Below are 19,557 nucleotides of genomic sequence, written 5' to 3'. Positions count from 1 at the left end.
GGTGTGAGGCGGGACGGAGGAAAGGAGTGTGTGTGTGTGTGTGATGGGGGAGACAGAGGGGGGAGCAAAGCATTCCTGTTTGTGCAGAGCAAACTTTACTCTGTGAATAGCCGGGATGTCGGCGCTGTGTGAGAGTAAGTGTGTGTGACTGTATTGTTATTTTTTGGGGGACACATTTTTTTAAATTGGTCACCAGGTCGTGTTTTTGCCCTCTGGATGGTCTTACAGGCACGTCGTGGGATCGGCATGTTCACTACTCACAGAAGAAAATGCTCCTACTTCTCAGATGATAAAACATTTTTACAAGTCTTCTTCAACACAGCACGATGTTCATTTAGTAAATTAGGGTCCCATTTAGAGTCAGAGAGACCAGAGAGAGGGGGAGGAGTCAGGGCGGGGCCACCTGTGATTGACAGGTAGCCGTGAGTGAGAGTCTCGGTCACGGTGGTCGATCTCAGCAGCAGTATCATCGATGTGCAAATTAACGAGAAGCAAGAGTCAACAAGAAATGTCATTAACTCTGACAAACATTTTGTTTACCTAAACAAAGAAATCACATCGGGCCTCCAAAGTCACCAGAAAGTCTCGGTTTGGTTTAACGTAACGCATCAGTGATGTGACATTCACTTAATCCTGACAGTTTCAAGTTACACCAACAAAACAGAGAGAATCCGTGCAGCCCAGTGCGACATAAATAAACAAAGAATCACTTCTATCTGAACCACTTCTCGTGCCCGCTTCCATCGCTGCAACACCTGTTGACCTGATAACTGCTCTCATATCTGGCAAACCGAGGGGCGTCCAAAACGGCCGTGTGGGGGGTCGCCTTAAAACCGCCTACCTTCTCTGGTCCAAACAAATCCAGAGCATTCAGGAGCAGAATCTAAAGTTAGAAGGAGGACATACTGGCTGCTGCATTGTTGTCAGAGAAGCCAGCACTTCAACATGTTTCCTTAATGATCAGATAGTAAGGTCAATATAAGGCGCCTTTAACTTCTGTTTTTGTTGCCGTGGTGAGAAACAGGTAACAATATCTTCAGATTTTTTCTAGTATTGCATCAAAGTTCAACATTCTGTTTTTTTAACCCTCGGACTGAATGTGTATATCTCCAAGGACTTCCATTAATCAATGACCGGCTGTAGAGGAGGCCTGCAGTGGTTTCCAGCAGCTCTTAACCCCCCAAACCAGCAGCGACCCTGAGCCCGAGCCCGGGCGTCACGACCCTGAATGGACGCCTTGTCCCGCACACAGAGCTCCACTGTGAGGCGAGCGGCGTGTCACGGAGAAATATTGACTTTTAATGCTTCAAAACATTCAGCTCGCTCCGGTTTAAACAAGGCGGGATGTGTTGACGTTTGAAACCCCACGAGTCCCTGAGGTTTACCTTTTACTGGGGCAATAAAACTGAGCACACACACACACACACACACACACACACACACACACACACACACACACACACACAGGCAGACACAGGGGGACGCTGCAGAGGTTAGACAAGTATCTCAGTGAGGACTCCTCTTATGAATCTCTGTTGAATGGCTAATTGGAAATATGCTCAGTATGAGATATTAAAACTGAGAGGTCGGAGCAAAGAGAAGCTGCTCGCCTCTGACAGCTCCCAACGTGTCTTATTTGCTCTTTATATTCTGTTGATTTACCTGTATACATATAGAAATGTAAAAGCGGTTTCAGGTGCCAGTTTATTGAGCTATTTCTCGACCGACGTTCAGGTTATAATTTCACCTAGCATCTCTCCTCACCAAAGTGTCACTCACTCGTGATTGAAAGGGCGCGAGATTAAATAAGATCATTTCGGGGTCTAAATCACGAAAAGAGACTGAATTGCTCCAGTAGTTTGCTTCAGAGGGAAGCCGTCACACAGGCTGTGACTGATGCAGCGTAAACTTTCAGGAGAGTTTTCATTAGGGCTGCACGATTCTTGCAAAAATGTGAATAACGTTTTTTCTAAAGATGAGACTAGAGATCAAGATTCTCTCTCTTATTTTTTCAACCAAAAATGTTATTGCACTCAAATAAAAACATGTGCTGATCGACTGATATAGCAACTGGGATTGTTGTGAAGCAAACATGTGAACAGGAATCTTGTTCTGAAAGCAAGTGAATCGCTGTGGTATCATTTCCAGAAAAGGAAGGTTCAAGGTCCCGAGGTGCTTAACGACGCAGATGTTGGCTTGCTACCGACTTTTCCAATAAACTTTCCTTTGAATAAATAAAGATGAAGCCCACTCACTCACACGTACACAGTGTCAGAGTGTGAATTCTGGTCTGTGTGAGTGGAGAAAAACCTGACCGCCCCCCCCTCCTCCTCTGCCGCATGTCCATCAGACCCTCAACACTAAACAAGTCCTCTCTCCTCTCATCCATCTTTCTGTCCTTTTCCACTTCAGCCTGACCTCATGGGAGACTGTGGAGGTCTGCGGGTAACACAGTCAGGTCTCCACTTTAATGATTTAAGGCCACTTCCATTTAGGGGGTTGTGTGTGTTCGCAGCAGTAAGTCCTTGTTTGTCTTAGCAGCTCTGTTTCCATTCAGCTCAGACGCTGATGTTTAAAAATCTACAGCACAGAAAAAGTCTTTGAGACATTTGATATTTCCTACATGATTTATCCCTCGGAGGTTTACATTTCTGACTGTGCCTTTTATCGTCCGCCTTTAGATCCTGTTGTTCTTATGACACAGGAAAGGAAACATGGAGGATTCTTAAACGTGGTTTCTTTAAATTTTGGATTAAGAAATCAGAATTCAGAATCATAAACATGAGACAACAGGCCGGTTTGTGGGGCTGTCATGAAATGTGGATTATTTTAGGACAGTTCAGGGGCGGCTGTGGCTCGGTTGGTAGAGTCGGTCATCTCTCAACAGGAAGGTCGAGGGTGAATGTGTATGAATGGATGAGTTACTTCTGATGGTCACTTTACGCAGCAGCCTCTACCACCAGTGTGTGAATGTGTTGGTGTGACCTGCGGTGTAAAAGCACTTTGAGGAGTCAGAAGACGAGAAAAGAAATATACAAGCTCAAGTCCATTTACCATTTACTAATTCAGCAACAATAACAACATCATTTCAGAACAGATGGAAGACAAAAACACTCAGTTTCAGCGCCTTACACACAAAAGAAAGGTAACACAACTTCATTAACCTCCAGCTTACCGCTCGCTGTGGATCCATGTCGGCGTTCCTGCTGTTTATTGAAGCTGTGAGTATTCAGAGACAGACGGAGCAGGTTCACAGGAGTTCGTTATCCACAGATCTGCAGCTCTGTGAATGGTAAAAAAAAGACAGCTGTAGGTGAAGTACAGACCACTAGGGGCGCTGTCAAGTTTTATGGAAACAAAGTAGGTTTTAGCATGGAGAACAGAAAGTTAATAGGATGTTTCAAACACTCATTTTGAACTGAATGTGAATGAGTGCAGCTCACAGCGTTTGAGGTTTGGTCTTATTTCTTGAACATGTTCCTAAATTAAATAAAAGTACCTCTTATTAATGGAGGCCTTCATATAATCAATAAGGGTTAAACTTAAATTAAGAGAGTAGTGAAAGAACAATCCCCCTCCCTCATTCTATTTACAGTTTTATTTTAATTGTATTATTATTATTTTTTTTTCTTTCTAAATCTTATTTTAATTATATTTTTCTCTTCATAAATTTTGTTTGGATTTTTCTTTATTTTTATTTCATTTCATGTTGTATGTGTTCTTGTATGTTTAAAAAATAATACATAAAAATGTGCCAGGATGAACAAAATTTGTGATGAAATATGACAACTTGTAATGTAGTAAAACAGCCTGCAATAAAGTAATAAAAAAATAAAATAAGGGTTAAACTGTGCATGTAGCCACCAGTCTCAGTGGGATCGATACACCATGGAAGGATATTAGAAATAAAGACTTAAATTTACACAACTTTTACTTAATTTAAAGTCACTATAAGTCAAACAAGCATCCTTCCTATAGCTTGAAGATTTATTAAATTAGCCTGTCTGAGGTACAAACAGAAAGAGGCTCATGTTAACAGGTGTTTGATGAAGAAAAATGCACTTTAAATTATTTTTAAAGCTTTGCTGCCATCTAGTGGGTTATGTGCAGCATAGCATGTAACTAGACTGTAAACACAAATTGTTTTCATCATCATACAGTTTTTTAAATGGATGCAAGTATTTCAGCAATGGGATTTTATTTCTATGTTTCTTGTTTAATCACCGACCCACAGACGCAGCGGCAAAGAAGTGAAAATATAATCACAGTGAGGTGAAGCACCAAGCGGGTAAAGCTCTTTCCAAAATGAATTGTGTTAGCTTTTACTCGCTTTCAGCACTTAAGGATGGATGGTAAATGGACCTAAGCTTGTATAGTGATTTTCTAGTCTTCCGACTACTCAAAGCACTTTTACATCGCAGGTCATTCACACACTGATGTTAGATGCCGCTATGTAAAGTGTCTATCAGTGTATTAACTGATCCCGCTCATACGTCATGAGCATTTGGGGTTAGGTGTCTTGACCAAGGACACACCGAACATGTGGCTGCAGGAGCTGGGGATCGAACCCTCGACCTTCCAGTTGAGAGTTGACCAACTCTACCAGTGAGTCACAACCGCCTGATAAAAGTGACACAGAGTTAGCTTGCTATCTGTTGGACAGGCAGGTGCCAAACAGCGGTGGTTAGCTTGCTAAATTATTGGATTTTCCTTTACAAAGAATGAAATATTGTCAGGAAGCTTGCAGTGTATTTACTAAGCACTAAATGTAGGTGTGGGCGTGTGCTTCTGGTGGCACTGAGCCCAGGAGGAGGGGCCTAATTTGAACAAGCTGCAAAAAACATTACTACTCACTCGACCTTTAACGATATGGTTTTAAAATCCTTCTCCTCACACATAAAGCCCTTAACCACCAGGCCCCCTCCTACCTCACGGCTCTCCTTCACCCTCACACTCCTGCACGCAGCCTCCGCTCTTCAAAACCTCCTATCTCCCCCACTTAGAACCAAGCACCAAACCTGGGGGGACAGAGCCTTCTGCATAGCTGCCCCCCCCCCCCCCCCCCCTGGAACTTACTCCCTACACACATTCAACACTGCACCGACCCTCCTACTTTCAAATCACTGATCAAAACTCACCTCTTCAAACAAGCTTTTAACATGATTGTGATGTATTTTCTGTTTTCTTTTTTTTATTGTGATAAGGTGAACGAGTACAACAAAAATGTGCACATAAACATGACAATTAAAGTGACAGCAAATAAACAAAAACAGGCAAAACAGAAATAAACAAAACTAAATCAAAATACACAAACATTAGCAAAGACAAATACAATTGAAGTAGATATAATAAAAGTCAAGTAGTAAGTTGAAGTAGTGTGTAAGAAACGTGTGAATGTGTGTGTGGCAGTGTGATACATTAAAGTGAGTGGCTGAATGGGAAGTAGCAAGAAAAATAAATAGCAACAAAATTGAAGATAATTGAGAGGAAGAGAAAAGAGGGGAGAAAAAAATATATATATGTGTCAACATTAAAGGAAAGAAGAAATTTTTAAATTTGAATTTAAATATATAGAAATAATAAAATTTTGTTTTCTGTAGTTTACCTTTATTGTTGTTATCTTTATGATTTGTGTGTAATGTTGTGATGTCTGTTAGTCTGTCCATACTGTGCTGTTCTTTCTGTTTTTAACTATTGTAAAGTGTCTTTGAGTTTTTAAAAGCGCTTATAAATAAAATGTATTATTATTATTATTATTATTATTATTATTATTATTATCATTATTAATAATCAACCATCATAGTCAACCACTTTTTTGTACATATATATATTTACAATAATGGGTAGAATACAACATTTTAAATTATTTTACATTTTTTGTAGTATTTTTAACGGGGGGAGGCTTCTCCAGGCCCCCCTTCTTGGCGGCTTGTGACCCCACGGGGGCCCGACCCCCACTTTGGGAACCACTAGTCTACATTACTCTGTAGTAATGTAGACTTATATATCATAATATCCTTAAATATAAAGAAGCATTCGATGAAATACTCACGTAAAGTACCTCAACATGTGCTAAAGTATGATACTGGATCATAATATTTTGTTTTTATTCTCGTCGAGCTCACGAAGAGATTTCCCGCGCTTTCGCCAACGACGCTGTGTCCGGTCCATCCAATCAGCTGCGTGAGCCAATGGCGTGCGTTTGAGAAAGCGCTCTGTACCAATGAACGCGCGAGTAGAGTTGACACACCGAACCAATAAGGCGTCAGCAGCTATTGTGTGACCGAAGAAAGCAGGGTTCTGCCGGGCTCACTTCGCCGCTCCTCCACCCGGCTGCTCTTTCTGGATCTCACTGCAATGGCGGAACAGCAGCAGTTCTACCTCTTGCTGGGCAACCTGATGAGCCCTGACAACAACATCAGGAAACAATCGGAGGTGAGGAGAGAAACCGGGGGGGCCTTGTTACCGTTCACGACAAGTTTGGGCGAGTGTGGTAATCGGGTAGCGGTTGGGCTAGCCGAAGCTAACCGAAGCTAGCCGAAGCTAAGTCTCACGTCAGGCTCCGGAGCCCACGTGTAGAATGGAGCAGACACACCATGTTGCGTAGTTACGTGGAGATAATGTAGTCCTTGCTGCTACGATACAAGTCGTGACACTATGTGGATGTTGTGTGTGTGTACATGTCGCGCCAAGTGTGTTTGATTCACACTGAAATGTAACGTTTGTTATGGACGGAACCGTTATTCTGACAGTGTTAGCCGCGTTAGCTCTTCACCTAGCCACCCAGACTTGAGGAAGTAGCGCGATGGCTAAGCAGCTACAACAGCGCCTGATAAGAGTGTGTTGTTAAAACGTCCAGGAATAAACAACAAACATTCAGGTGTTGTTAGAAGCGATTAAATTTAAGTTTGTGTCGTTACAGATGAGGAGATAAGTTCATGAGGAGGGCAGGATGTGCTAACAGAGCTGGACGTTATGCAATGGCCTTCAGGCATCTAAAACACGTAAACTATCAAACTAGTCATCTCGGCTTTTAGATACAGTATAAAATATGAAGCTTTAGGTCCCTGTCTTCATCTTAGTTTGATAAAGTCAGTCTAACTTCACTGATTTATGAACAGAACAAAATCCAAGAGTGCCAAGTTAATCCAGCATGTTCAATTATCAAACAGGATTTCTAATGTTTCACTATTAAATCACAAGTTAAACATAACATCCAGACTGACCAGGAAACAACACAAACATGTATAGAAGTCAACATTATGGGGGTTTAATGAGTGTAATTCAGAGGGTCTTGAGACACTGATTTTAAAATGTAGTATCTTAGAGTAGGGCTGGGCGATATGGACCAAAACTCATATCTTGATGTTGATTAGCTGAAAGGCGATACTCGATATATGTATTTTATTAACAGTGAAAACACATGGAAAATAAACTACCTGATTGTGAATTTAAAAAGTAATATTATAAAATAAAAAAGTTCCTTAAATACAATAAAAGAGAGAGAGGAGGAGCAGTCAGTCATCATCAGTGAGATGAGAAAAAGGCGACCTGGCACCTCTGTAACGTTATTTTAATGCAACATAAACTATATCCATATTAACCATATTGTCTTATCCTATATCTTGTTTGAAAATATATCGATATGTCTTAAAAACTCAATATATTTCCCAGCCTTATCTTAGAGCCTCAAGTAAGGCTGTCAGCATGGCAGATACTTGCTCACTTTTTAATCGATTGTGTCATAAAGTAGTGAAGCTAGGGGTGTGGTTGGGCTAGTGGTTAGTGCGCACGCCCCATGTGTGGAGGTTGTAGTCCTCAAAGCGGACGACCCGGGTTCACATCCGACCCGTGGCTCATTCCCCTCTCTCTCTGATTTCTGACTCTGACTAAAGCCATACAAAATAGTGAGCCTATTAACAAAAAACAAGATCTGTTTCATAGGATAGGTCAACAGGAGACGAATGAACCCATCAGAACTCTAGTGCTGTAGCATTTGCCTAAAACATGAAGAGAGATCTAGATTTATTTAACTCTCTCATGGATCATGATACTAATACAGAGGGCTTGTTATGAAACACGTGGCATGAAAAAGTATCAGTGTTTTTTAACCCTCAGCTGCCTAATAATCATATTTTTTCTGGTTTTATTCAAAGCTTTTGAGAAGTTAAAATGAGATTAACTTTGAGCTACAACCAAGGAGAAGACGACCCACAGAAAGCACGTCAACACCCTGTTCAACAGCGAAGACTGTCCTCGTTGTTTTATTTCAGAATCGGCTGTAATGGCTGGTTATTCTCACACGCACGGGGAGTGTGAATTTGGTCAACTTAGCTCGCCATGGACAAAAAGTATGACATTAAATATCCAAACCAAAGATGTACAAGGCTAAATGAGACAACAGTGAGGTGGTGACTGGTGCAATATAATGTGTAATTATGTAATAACAGTATTTACATTAAGGGTGTGCATAGGTTGATATCAGAGGTGGAGGATAGTGATAATACATTATTTACATGATTACATTATTGATCATAAAATGAGTTTTAATAGCCCTATGTTCACTCAGTGTTTGTGTGATATATTTGTGCTCCAACACTGGCTGGCACGTTAAGGGTTAATCTGAAAGTGTTTAAAATAGTCTGAATTTGTGCGCCTGCTCTCCTTGTTTGCTCCAGTGTCGCTCGCGGAAGCGAATTATCTCACTTTCAGTCACGTCACATCAAAGCCAGGTCATCCCCTCTCGCTGGATTAGCTCCTGTGAGGATTTGTTTGGGCTCGGTCTCGCTGCCCTTTTCACTTTCTCTCTCCCCCCCGCCCCAAACCACCACCACGATTAGCCTCTCAACGCTGCAAAGCATTGTTAGCACGGGTTTACCTCTGTATCGTCCGACTTTTGGATGAGGTAGTTGAGTCTTATCACTCTCCCCTCCCTCGTTTGGCAGTCAGCGGTTTTCTTTGTAAGCCACAGACGGTCTGCCGCGATGCTAAGCTCATTGGAATTCATCCTTTATAGAGACGCTTCCCTTCTGTCACAATGGGAATCGATCCATACGGAGGAGACTATCACTCAACTTTAATGGTTAAAATACTACACATACTGTAAACCAAGCTGCTCAGCTTCTGGTTTACCTCATGCATTACTTCAAAACCTTTAAAGTTTGTTTCTGGGACTTCACGGTCTGGAGATTTGAGTGGCACATCTTTACTGTCCTGCATGTAGCCAGGTTTATTTGGCCAAGTGGGTGTTATTAGATGTAATAAAAGTCTCTTATCATGCGTGTCTTGTAAGCTGCTTGTGGATGCTTTGAGTTTCCCTTGGGAGTATTTACTTATACTTATATTTATTGGTCTTAAAATGGTTTTAAAAAAATGCCAAATCCAGCAGGAAACACAGAAGACTCTGCATAAGTCAAAAGAGCATCTGAGGTCTAGAAACCTGAGCAGGCAAGACGCCGCATTTGAAGGAGCCTTGACTAAATTTGCCTCTAATCAGCCGACTTTGCAACCCTGAATTTGTCCCTGCATTTTTATTCAAATTGTTCGGGAGTCTTCCTACTCCCCCACCAAACTGTTGCTCTCCCAGAGTTCCTCCTCCCCGTCCTGCTTCTTTGTCATGCAAATATCTGCATCAGCAATGAATCTACTCGAGGTGTTTACGCCTCACATTATCTTGTTTCTCTATCGGTAAAACCTCCGGCCTTCTCCACTGATTTCTCTCCTTTTATATCACATTAAGAAGTTTGTTTTTGTTTACTGTTACATGTGATCCTATTGTCACACACCCATGGTTCCACATGTCCTTTTATGGACTGTCCTGTGTGTGTGTGTGTGTGTTTGCATTTCTCTGGTGGCTTTAATGATGCAGCTTGTTAACATAGAGCATCAAAACAAACATGATCTGCATCAGTTCAACCAGTTTGTCCTGTTTCTTCCTGTCTTACGATTTAGTAAACAGTGTGTAAGATGCAGACAAACACGTTTAGCTCCTGCTTTTCTTCTGATGGTGCCTCGCTAACCATCATGATCAGATGTTTAGTGAAGTTGTTGTGAAATATGGAGTCAGCATTCAGGTGATTGATCAACGTGTTGTTGAAGACGGCTTTCTAAAATGTGAGGAAAGCTTGGACGTCGTGCCACCATTTAACTCTGCTGGATTAAAATGAAACCCCAAACCATTAAACTAACCTTTTGCATTCTATGATTTCAAGCTCCTCTTAATCTTGGTCATAATGCAGAGCCTGTAATTGGACCGTAGTCGCTCCTTTGACTGTTTTACAGGCGATTAAAGACCTGCAGGTGAAATATCCAGCTACTAAAAGAGGCTTTGAATTATCCATATCCATTTTAGTTGTTTCTTTAATGGATAAACTTAAGTGTCTGTTTCAGCTCACAGTCAGTAGAGTGTGTGCAGATAGACTAGAGGCCATCAGAATGACACAATCACGGGTGGATATTAATTCATCACAGAGCTTAAATCATGCGGACGTGTTTCCTGAATCTGCACAAAGAGCACGCCTCATCCTGACCGCTGTCTGATGATTCTTTTTTTTCCCCCTGCAGGAGACCTATGACACCATCCCGGGTCAGAACAAGATCACGTTCCTGCTGCAGGCCATCAGAGATGCAGCTGCTGCAGAGGAGGTTTGTACAGAAACATTCACAGATCTGTGACATGACGTGTTACGCTCTCGACTTCTGGAACACATGAATCCCCTCTATGTCTCTGTATACCAGTTAAACCGATACCTAGCAGCCAATTAGAGACGAGAACCTTTAAAAAAAAAAAATACTGTTTGTCCAGGAAAGCACAACAGCTGTGCTTTGAAAGCCATCCAAAGGTCTCGTTATGCCACTTCCTGTCTGTATTACTGCCATCTATCTGCTCCAAAAGGTGTGACACTGACGGCATTTAAAGAATGTGGTCCGCCCCCCCCCCCCTCTCAGCACTGGTTATGAGTCACAGTTTTGGCATTTGGGCCGTTGTGTTTACTTCTCTTCCAGCAGCTGCTTCGGCCCCAACGCTTCCTTTTCTTTACCTCCAGGCGGATATTTTTAGAGCGGTGAAACGGGAGCAGGCGGAGATGAGCTCGCTCCACCGAGAGTGAACCTGCCTCTCTGAGATGCTGCAAGTTTTATCACTGCAGCTTTGTTTTGTTTTCAAGTCTTTTGCTCCACTTTTATCTTTTAGTCCTGCGTTTAGAGACCCTGAAACAAGACTCCTGGGAGTTCAGCCGACCTGGTTTTCAGTTTCTAAAAAATTCAGGCTTTAATGCGTTTTTTATTAAATATGGAGGCTTTGAAACAACGGTGCATACAGACCTCTGCCTGCTGATTGGTTGTTCTCTGTCCTGTCATCGTTTTGCAGGACAAAACAAACACTGACTCCACACTTTACTTAACTTAAATCAAACACTTCTGATTTAGTTATTGAGCTATGTTGCCCCGCTGTTCCTGTTGTCTCAGAAGGCTGTTTTATGTTTTGCGTTACCTTTTTCGTTCCGTCAGGTCAAACAGATGGCGGCGGTGCTGCTGCGGCGGTTGCTGTCGTCGTCCTTCGAGGAGATCTACCCGGGCCTGACGGTGGAGATGCAGACGGCCATCAAGACAGAGCTGCTGACCAGCATCCAGCAGGAGAGCTCGCTCAACATCCGCAAGAAGGTGTGCGACATCGCCGCCGAGCTCTGTCGCAACCTCATCGGTAAGATCTCGGCTGTGAACACCAAGCAAACATAAAGTTTGTTATTTTAGTGTATGTCTGCTGTGAGAGGTCTAATGACTGATCGTGATGCTTTCTGTTCAGATGACGATGGTAATAACCAGTGGCCGGAGTTGTTGAAGTTCCTGTTTGACTCGGTAAACTCAGAAAAGGTCGGCCTGCGAGAAGCTGCCCTGCACATATTCTGGTAACCTCCTTGTTCACGTCGTCTCTTATTGAACTAAAGTGAGAGTACTGCTGTGTTCAGACTGAAACATGTTTGTGTCTTTGCTCGTTTCAGGAACTTTCCAGGAATCTTCGGTAACCAGCAGCAGCATTACATGGACGTCATCAAGCGCATGTTGGTTCAGTGCATGCAGGACCAGGAGAACCCACAGGTACCATCAAACCTGCAGTGATTTGAGCACATGACTGACTGATTTATGAGCGTGCATTGAACTCATTTGAATTCATCCTTCAGATCCGTACCCTGGCTGCTCGGGCCGCCGGCTCCTTTGTTCTGGCAAACGAAAGCAACACAGCTCTGCTGAAGCATTTTGCAGACCTCCTCCCAGGAGTCCTGCAGGTGAGTCATGAAGCAAAGTCCGGTTTTATGCTTTTTATCACCTCTATAAACAGATTCTGTTGTAGGCCATGGACATGATTTAGGGTTTCTTCTTAAACTATATTGTCGGTCTTGTTTCTTACACTGGCTGTTTACTTGCTTTGCTTTCTCTGAGTAAATCCGCCTTGATGTTAACCTGCAGGCGCTTGGACACTATTCTGTTTTTTATAGAGCTCTATAAACAGATATGAGTTATTGAAATGTCCACAGAGCTGTTGTATGTGTCTCTGTGTAAATAACATGTGGAGGGCGGGACTTCAAAGTAAAAGCCGAGTGTTTGCCTTCAGTGTTAGATGTTGTTTGCTTCCAGGTCGTCTTTATTAATCGTCTCTCATCAGTGCAAACAGAAGAACTTAAAGCTTTTCCTCCCTTCAGATATTTACTTAATCTTTTCTTTCAACCAATCGACACGGCAGCATCAACGTCGATCCTGCACTTATTCCCCATCCTTGATAAGTTCATGTTTTTTTTTCTCACCCTGTGACTGTGGTGAACGTAGAATAAGCAGCGTGACACTGAGTGGATAAGTGTTTGTTTTTTGCGACACTGACCTGAGCTCCCTGTTGTTCTGAACCAGGCGGTGAACGAGTCGTGTTACCAGGGCGACGACTCAGTGCTCAAGTCTTTGGTGGAAATCGCCGACACAGCTCCCAAATACCTGCGACCCAATCTGGAGCCCACGCTGCAGCTCTGTCTCAAGGTGAGCGAGAGAGAAACACAACTTCAGTACGACAAAGACTTGTTGATGCATTGAATGTGTTTTTATAACACACGTCATCGTGTCTCCTCAGCTGTGTGCAGACACAAACCTGACCAACATGCAGAGGCAGCTCGCTCTGGAGGTCGTCGTCACTTTATCTGAAACAGCAGCCGCCATGTTGAGGAAACACACGGCCATCGTGGCTCAGAGCGGTGAGGATCTGCTCCATCTTTAATTCACTGCACGTGTCCACCATGAGTAGTTTCGTAGAACAGTTGAGTGAGAGTACGTGTGTGTCGTTGCTTCAGTGCCTCAGATGCTGGCGATGATGGTCGACCTGGAGGATGACGACGAGTGGGCGATGGCTGACGAGCTCGAGGATGACGACTTTGACAGGTATGAAACAAACACCTGCTCCACTGCAGGAGTGAAATCCTCCTCTACCTTTACTTCACTACAAGAAAAAGACTAACTGAGGAGGAAGCTAAGCAGGAAACTAAAGGAAAATATTAGAACAACGTCAAAGTGGTTTCAAACTGAGGGGTTAAAGACAGTTCAAACAAAGTGATGTGTGTGTTGAGTGATGTGTGTGTTGTCACTTGCAGTAACGCCGTGGCCGGGGAGAGTGCTCTGGACAGAATCGCCTGTGGTTTGGGAGGAAAAATCATCCTGCCGATGATCAAACAGCACATCATGACCATGCTGCAGAACCGTGAGTAACCATCTTTAAACGCTTTTATATTGAAACTAATTTAAACTTGTACGTGAAGTTGATGTTAATGCTGTTTGTGTGTGTTTGTAGCTGACTGGAAGTACCGTCACGCCGGGCTGATGGCGCTCTCTGCCATCGGTGAGGGCTGCCACCAGCAGATGGAGGCCATTCTGCAGGAGATCGTCAGCTTCGTCCTCCTCTTCTGCTCCGATCCTGTGAGAAAAGACAACTTTCACACATTCTTCATACCTTCATTACACTTTCTGTTTCTCTACTGCGGGTATAAAACTGACTCTCCTTTTCTCTCCTCAGCACCCGAGGGTCCGATACGCTGCCTGCAACGCCATCGGACAGATGGCCACAGACTTCGCCCCCACCTTCCAGAAGAAGTTCCACGATAAGGTGAATGAAGTGACACTTAAAGGTCATACAGCCACCAGACAAAGGAGACGTCTTTTAGATCAATGTGTCACATGTGTTTTAAGATTTTTGCAGATGCATTCAGATCTGTTTAACCGTCTTCTTCTCTGGCAGGTGATCTCCGCTCTGCTTCAGACCATGGAGGACCAGAGTAACCCTCGGGTTCAGGCTCACGCTGCAGCCGCCCTCATCAACTTCACAGAGGACTGTCCCAAAACTCTGCTCATCCCGTATCTGGACAGCCTGGTGCAGCACCTCCACGTCATCATGGTGGCCAAGCTGCAGGAGGTAAGAGAGGACCGATCAGCATCATCACAGCCTCCTGCTAACATTTTTAAACTGCAGGATTCTTAACAGAGTCCTCTTCACTCCCCTCAGCTGATCCAGAAAGGAACCAAACTGGTGCTGGAGCAGGTGGTGACGTCCATCGCCTCGGTGGCCGACACGGCGGAGGAGAAATTTGTGCCATATTACGACCTGTTCATGCCGTCGCTCAAACACATCGTGGAGAACGCCGTGCAGAAAGAGCTGCGGCTGCTCCGAGGGAAAACCATCGAGTGCATCAGTCTGATCGGACTCGCTGTCGGCAAGGAGAAGGTAAAGGGTTAAATCAGAGTAACGGGATGTTTTCTACACCAATAGTTAAATAATGCAGGGATGATATTTTATCTTTAAGGCTATTCAAATCTAACAGTTACCGCCTGTGAGGCTTCAAATATTGACCTTTTCTTCTCTTCGTCGTTTCAGTTCATGCCAGACGCCTCGGCCGTCATGCAGCTGCTCCTCAAAACTCAGACGGACTTCAACGACCTGGAGGACGACGATCCTCAGGTCAGAACACTTTGAGATCACCGTGATTTGTCCGACTCTCTTCGATGTTTTTGTACCTCGTCGTGATGTTTCTGTCTCTGTGGGTGTGTCGTTTAGATCTCGTACATGATCTCGGCCTGGGCCAGGATGTGTAAGATCCTGGGGAAAGAGTTCCAGCAGTACCTTCCTGTGGTGATGGGCCCGCTGATGAAGACAGCGTCCATCAAGCCTGAGGTGGCGCTGCTCGACAGTAAGTACACTCCAGCAGTGAAGTAGTGATTCACATTGATTTAAAGATGCAGGATAACTCCCTGTTCATAAATCTGGTAAATGTAGTCCTCCTTAATAAAATCCTGTTGCCTCATTACTTAGGGTAATAAATAAACTCCCTTCAGAACACATCCAACATGTATTAACACATCAGTCTTGATTTATTTTGCGTTGCTCTTTAAAACCCCTAAATAAGTTCTTCCTCATTTGTTTGGCATGCATGAAGTCAAGCTGATACACTTGCAGCGCCCTCTGCTGGATTACAAAGCAAACTGACATGTGGAGATGATTATGACCTGTTTAAATACAAAGTGAAAGATCCAGACCTTACTCATACGTGTGTGTGTGTTGTAGCTCAGGACATGGAGAACATCTCGGAGGACGACGGCTGGGAGTTTGTGAACCTCGGAGACCAGCAGAGTTTTGGGATAAAGACGGCCGGCCTGGAGGAGAAAGCCACCGCCTGCCAGATGCTGGTGAGTGACCCAGACCAGCACAGGGGACATGAACACGTACAGCATGTCCTGACGTAGATCTGTTTATCTACATATCTGGCTGTGTGTGCTGTCAGTAAGAGGATCTGTGTTGTTTTGCAGGTGTGCTATGCCAAAGAGCTGAAGGAAGGTTTTGTGGAGTACACGGAGCAGGTGGTGAAGCTCATGGTTCCTCTGCTCAAGTTCTACTTCCACGATGATATCCTTTTGTGCTCTAACTTTAGTCCATTAAACAACATGTACAACATTACAAAGAGTTTGAAAAGCTTGTAGACGTTAGGTCAGGGTAAGAATGTGAAATTCAGAGATGATAGGACGAAGAGCTTCCTTGACTTCACTCACGTGTTCGGGTGGCGGCCGCTGAGTCCATGCCTCTGCTGCTGGAGTGTGCGCGCGTCCGAGGGCCGGACTATCTGACCCAGATGTGGCACTTCATGTGCGACGCTCTCATCAAGGCCATCGGCACCGAGCCAGACTCTGACGTCCTCTCTGAGATCATGCACTCCTTCGCTAAGGTAAAATAATTCTCCACTTCCTCACAGAAGTCTAGATTCCTTCTTTCAGTCAGACTTTGACGTCGTTGTTTTTCTGCTTCAGTGCATCGAGCTGATGGGAGACGGCTGCCTGAACAACGAGCACTTTGAGGAGCTGGGCGGCATCTTGAAGGGAAAACTGGAGGAGCATTTTAAGAACCAGGAGCTCAGACAGAGTGAGAAGAATTCATCACAACATTTCTCTGCTTTGATTCAAACATTGTTCTGTTTCTTATCTTATATATATCTTACACTGACTTGTCTATGCTTCCTCAGCGAAGAGACAGGATGAGGATTACGACGAGCAGGTGGAGGAGACGCTACAAGACGAGGTAAACGCTGCCGCTCGTGTAGAGTCGTTTGGTAAAGACGGAGTGAAGTCTTAAAGATGTTCACTCCTTGTTTTCGTCTCCTACAGGATGAGAACGACGTCTACATCCTGACCAAAGTGTCGGATATTCTGCACTCGGTGTTCAGCAGTTACAAAGAGAAAGTGCTGCCGTGGTTTGAACAGCTGCTGCAGCTCATCGTCCAGCTCATAGTGAGTACTGAGCCGCCATTTTTCATCAGAACTGAAGTTTTGAATCTGAGACTTTTTTTTACAGACTCACATTTGGCCACTAGATGGTGCTAACAGTTGTGTCTTAAAATACTCTATTGTCTTTAATTCTTTACTTTAACAGAAGTTCAGTTTTTTCCCGACTTGAATGTTTCATCAAAAAAGTAAAGCTGATATTTCTGTGACCGTGCGGTTCAACATGTGCGACGCCATCATCACAGAATGTTTTCACACTCAATCTAACGGACTCACCTGGTGTTCAGTGTCCCAACAGGCCGTGGGCGGACAGGCAGTGGGGTCTGTGCATCTTCGACGACGTGGTGGAGCACTGCAGCCCCTCCTCCTTCAAATACGCAGAGTACTTCCTGCGGCCGATGCTGCAGTCGCTGTGTGACACGAGCCCGGAGGTCCGACAGGCCGCCGCGTACGGAGTGGGAGTCATGGCGCAGTACGGAGGAGAAAGCTACCGCCCATTCTGCACAGGTACAGTCCAGCTTCTCTCTCTCGTCACCTGTGAGGTTTTAAGACGTTTCCGCCTTCTCGCTGACTCGACCTTTGTGCTTCAGAGGCGATCCCCATGCTGGTGCGAGTCATCCAGGCAGCCGACTCGCGCGCCAAAGAGAACGTCAACGCCACAGAGAACTGCATCTCTGCCGTCGGGAAGGTCATACGCTTCAGACCCGAGTGTGTCAACGTCAACGAGATCCTCCCACACTGGCTCAGCTGGCTGCCGCTCAACGAGGACAAGGAGGAGGCGGTGCACACGTTCGACTTCCTGTGTGACCTCATCGAAAGGTACGACGGCCCTTTTTTTTTTTTTTAAATCTCTGTAGAGTTTAAAACTAGAAAAATGAACAACCCGTCTGATCGTTTGATTCCCTTTACAGCAACAACCCGATCGTCCTCGGACCGGACAACTCCAACCTGCCCAAAATCTTCCTCATCATCGCAGACGGAGTCGTAAATGAATCGGTGAAGAGCGAAGACGCGTGCAGCAAACGGCTCGCCAACGTCATCCGTCAAGTACAGGTGAGCCCCTCCCCTGAGTCTTTTCTGCTTTCCTGCTATCTCAAAGGTTTATTTTTGGAAAGGTCTGATTCAAACCCAGGACTACAGCCTCCGTTGCCCTCACCATAGTTGAAGTACTGTCCCGCTCATGTTCAGATTTTGACTGTTGTGGTTTTGTCCCTCAGGTGTCGGGAGGATTATGGACACAGTGTGTATCGACGCTGAACGAGACGCAGCAGAGAGCCATACAGGACCTACTGAACACGGCCTGAGCCTGAACCCCGTCACCTCCCTGCTCTCTTTATCAACAAAAAAAAAAGCCCATGAAGAAGAAAAAGTCGAGCCCTTGGACCGCCCCCATAACACTCCCTGTCCTCCCTCTCGCTCTGATCAGAAAGTCGCCGGCTTCACCCCATCACCACCCCCACCCGATCGTTAAAATAAAAAATCCCTGTGCGCCGGGGGGAGCAGGTCGGATATAAAAGACGATGGAGGACTGAACCATCCACCTCAAAGACTTTCACCCTGAACCCGAGGCTGCGGGGACGAGAGAGGAGAGTGACCCCGTCCTTTCATGTGTCTTTATCTGGACGTTTTGTTTCCAACCATTCCCTGATGTTTGTCCTCCACGTCGCCCCGTTAACAAACTCATTGGACAGTCGGGCTCGGGGGGGGGGAGGGGGAGTGGGGGGGAAACGGGGACATTTAATGGACTGATTTGAACGACATGGAAATGCACACTGGGCGATCACTGCCTGTCTCCTGTGAATCTACTTTTTTTTTTGTATTTTTATTTCTTTTCTCGTTCAGTGTTACCTGGGTGGGGTGGGGTGGGGGGGCGGCCTCTAAAAGTAACGGCATGTTAAGTGGCTAACTCTAGAAAATATAAATAGTTAGGAAATTTACATCCTCGTTGTCTGGGAGATCTGATTTAAGCAGCTTTTTCCTCCATAGCCTTCCAGATGTGTTTCTGAAAATGTTTGCTGAACGGTTCTCAGCCCTTAAGGTAGCATTGTAAAAGGGGGAGGGGCTCTAAGAAAAGAGCAATAAACCTGTGTAGTCACGGCAACACGGCATGTGACACAAAGGAGGAAACATGAATTGTAGAGTTTCTGTAAAATGCGTGCTACCATACTCTTAACTTTAAGGTTTTGACCCCTTGCAGCCCCGCAGGTTTGTGATGGAACTCCAGAAAATACCAACAATAAAATTCCATTTGAGAAAGTCGACATTTCAGCAACTTCATTCACTAACCTGAAGAAATGTGTTGCAGAATTTCTATTGGTTTTCTTTCCCTATGTTTCTCTCTCTCTGTCCTCTCTCTCCTTTTCCTGAGGAAGGAAAAATAACCTTTAGTTCAGTTTTCAGATATTTTAAATCCACTTCACCATGTTTCTCTAACTCTATGTCTCTAGTCTGTCTACAAACCTCCCTCCTTTCCGTCTTCTGCCTGCTCCACTTTTCAGAAAATGTGTGCTCAAACAGGCTGTGTAGAGGTTTTCCCTTCATGACATCACAAAGGGCAGTAGCCCCTCCCCAGGTGGGTGACACTCCCACAGCTAGGTGTTTGTTCTGCCCTGAGTCTGCCTTCTCACCGTAAACAATAGGACATGGAGTGAGAAAGCACCCAAGCCCTTCCAGAGAGGGGGCGTGGTCAGACACAGCTCATTTACATATTTAAAGGTACAGACAGCGTGTTCTGAGCAGGGCTGAAATAGAGGGGTTTAT

At 44.6% G+C, this 19,557-nt stretch overlaps 1 protein-coding gene across 1 annotated transcript; it reads left to right on the top strand.

The window, feature by feature from the left end:
- Positions 1-6,271: 6,271 nt before the first annotated feature.
- On the top strand, positions 6,272-19,058 carry kpnb3 (karyopherin (importin) beta 3). Its single transcript, XM_061033033.1, has 26 exons — positions 6,272-6,435; positions 10,564-10,644; positions 11,509-11,701; positions 11,804-11,906; positions 12,000-12,096; positions 12,180-12,284; positions 12,901-13,023; positions 13,115-13,235; positions 13,332-13,419; positions 13,629-13,735; positions 13,826-13,950; positions 14,048-14,137; positions 14,270-14,443; positions 14,534-14,752; positions 14,903-14,986; positions 15,083-15,215; positions 15,590-15,711; positions 15,832-15,928; positions 16,072-16,244; positions 16,327-16,438; positions 16,539-16,594; positions 16,681-16,803; positions 17,085-17,304; positions 17,388-17,616; positions 17,709-17,850; positions 18,015-19,058. Exons 1-26 carry the CDS (start codon positions 6,358-6,360, stop codon positions 18,099-18,101), a joined length of 3,282 nt encoding a protein of 1,093 aa, XP_060889016.1. The 5' UTR covers positions 6,272-6,357; the 3' UTR covers positions 18,102-19,058.
- Positions 19,059-19,557: the final 499 nt, after the last annotated feature.

This window comes from Labrus mixtus, chromosome 24 (genome assembly GCF_963584025.1).
Source record: "Labrus mixtus chromosome 24, fLabMix1.1, whole genome shotgun sequence".
Taxonomy (NCBI): Eukaryota; Metazoa; Chordata; class Actinopteri; order Labriformes; family Labridae; genus Labrus; species Labrus mixtus.
The sequence above is the reverse complement of the archived record's forward strand: the minus strand, read 5'-3'. Positions and strand labels throughout refer to the sequence as shown.

What these genes read in the sequence shown, in the direction of transcription:
- kpnb3 (XM_061033033.1), top strand. Translation starts at nt 6,358, where the DNA reads ATGGCGGAACAGCAGCAGTTCTACCTCTTGCTGGGCAACCTGATGAGC. An exon ending in AGGACCAGGAGAACCCACAG is followed by an intron (nt 12,097 to 12,179) that starts GTACCATCAAAC and finishes TTCATCCTTCAG; the next exon opens with ATCCGTACCCTGGCTGCTCG. An exon ending in AGAAGAAGTTCCACGATAAG is followed by an intron (nt 14,138 to 14,269) that starts GTGAATGAAGTG and finishes CTTCTCTGGCAG; the next exon opens with GTGATCTCCGCTCTGCTTCA.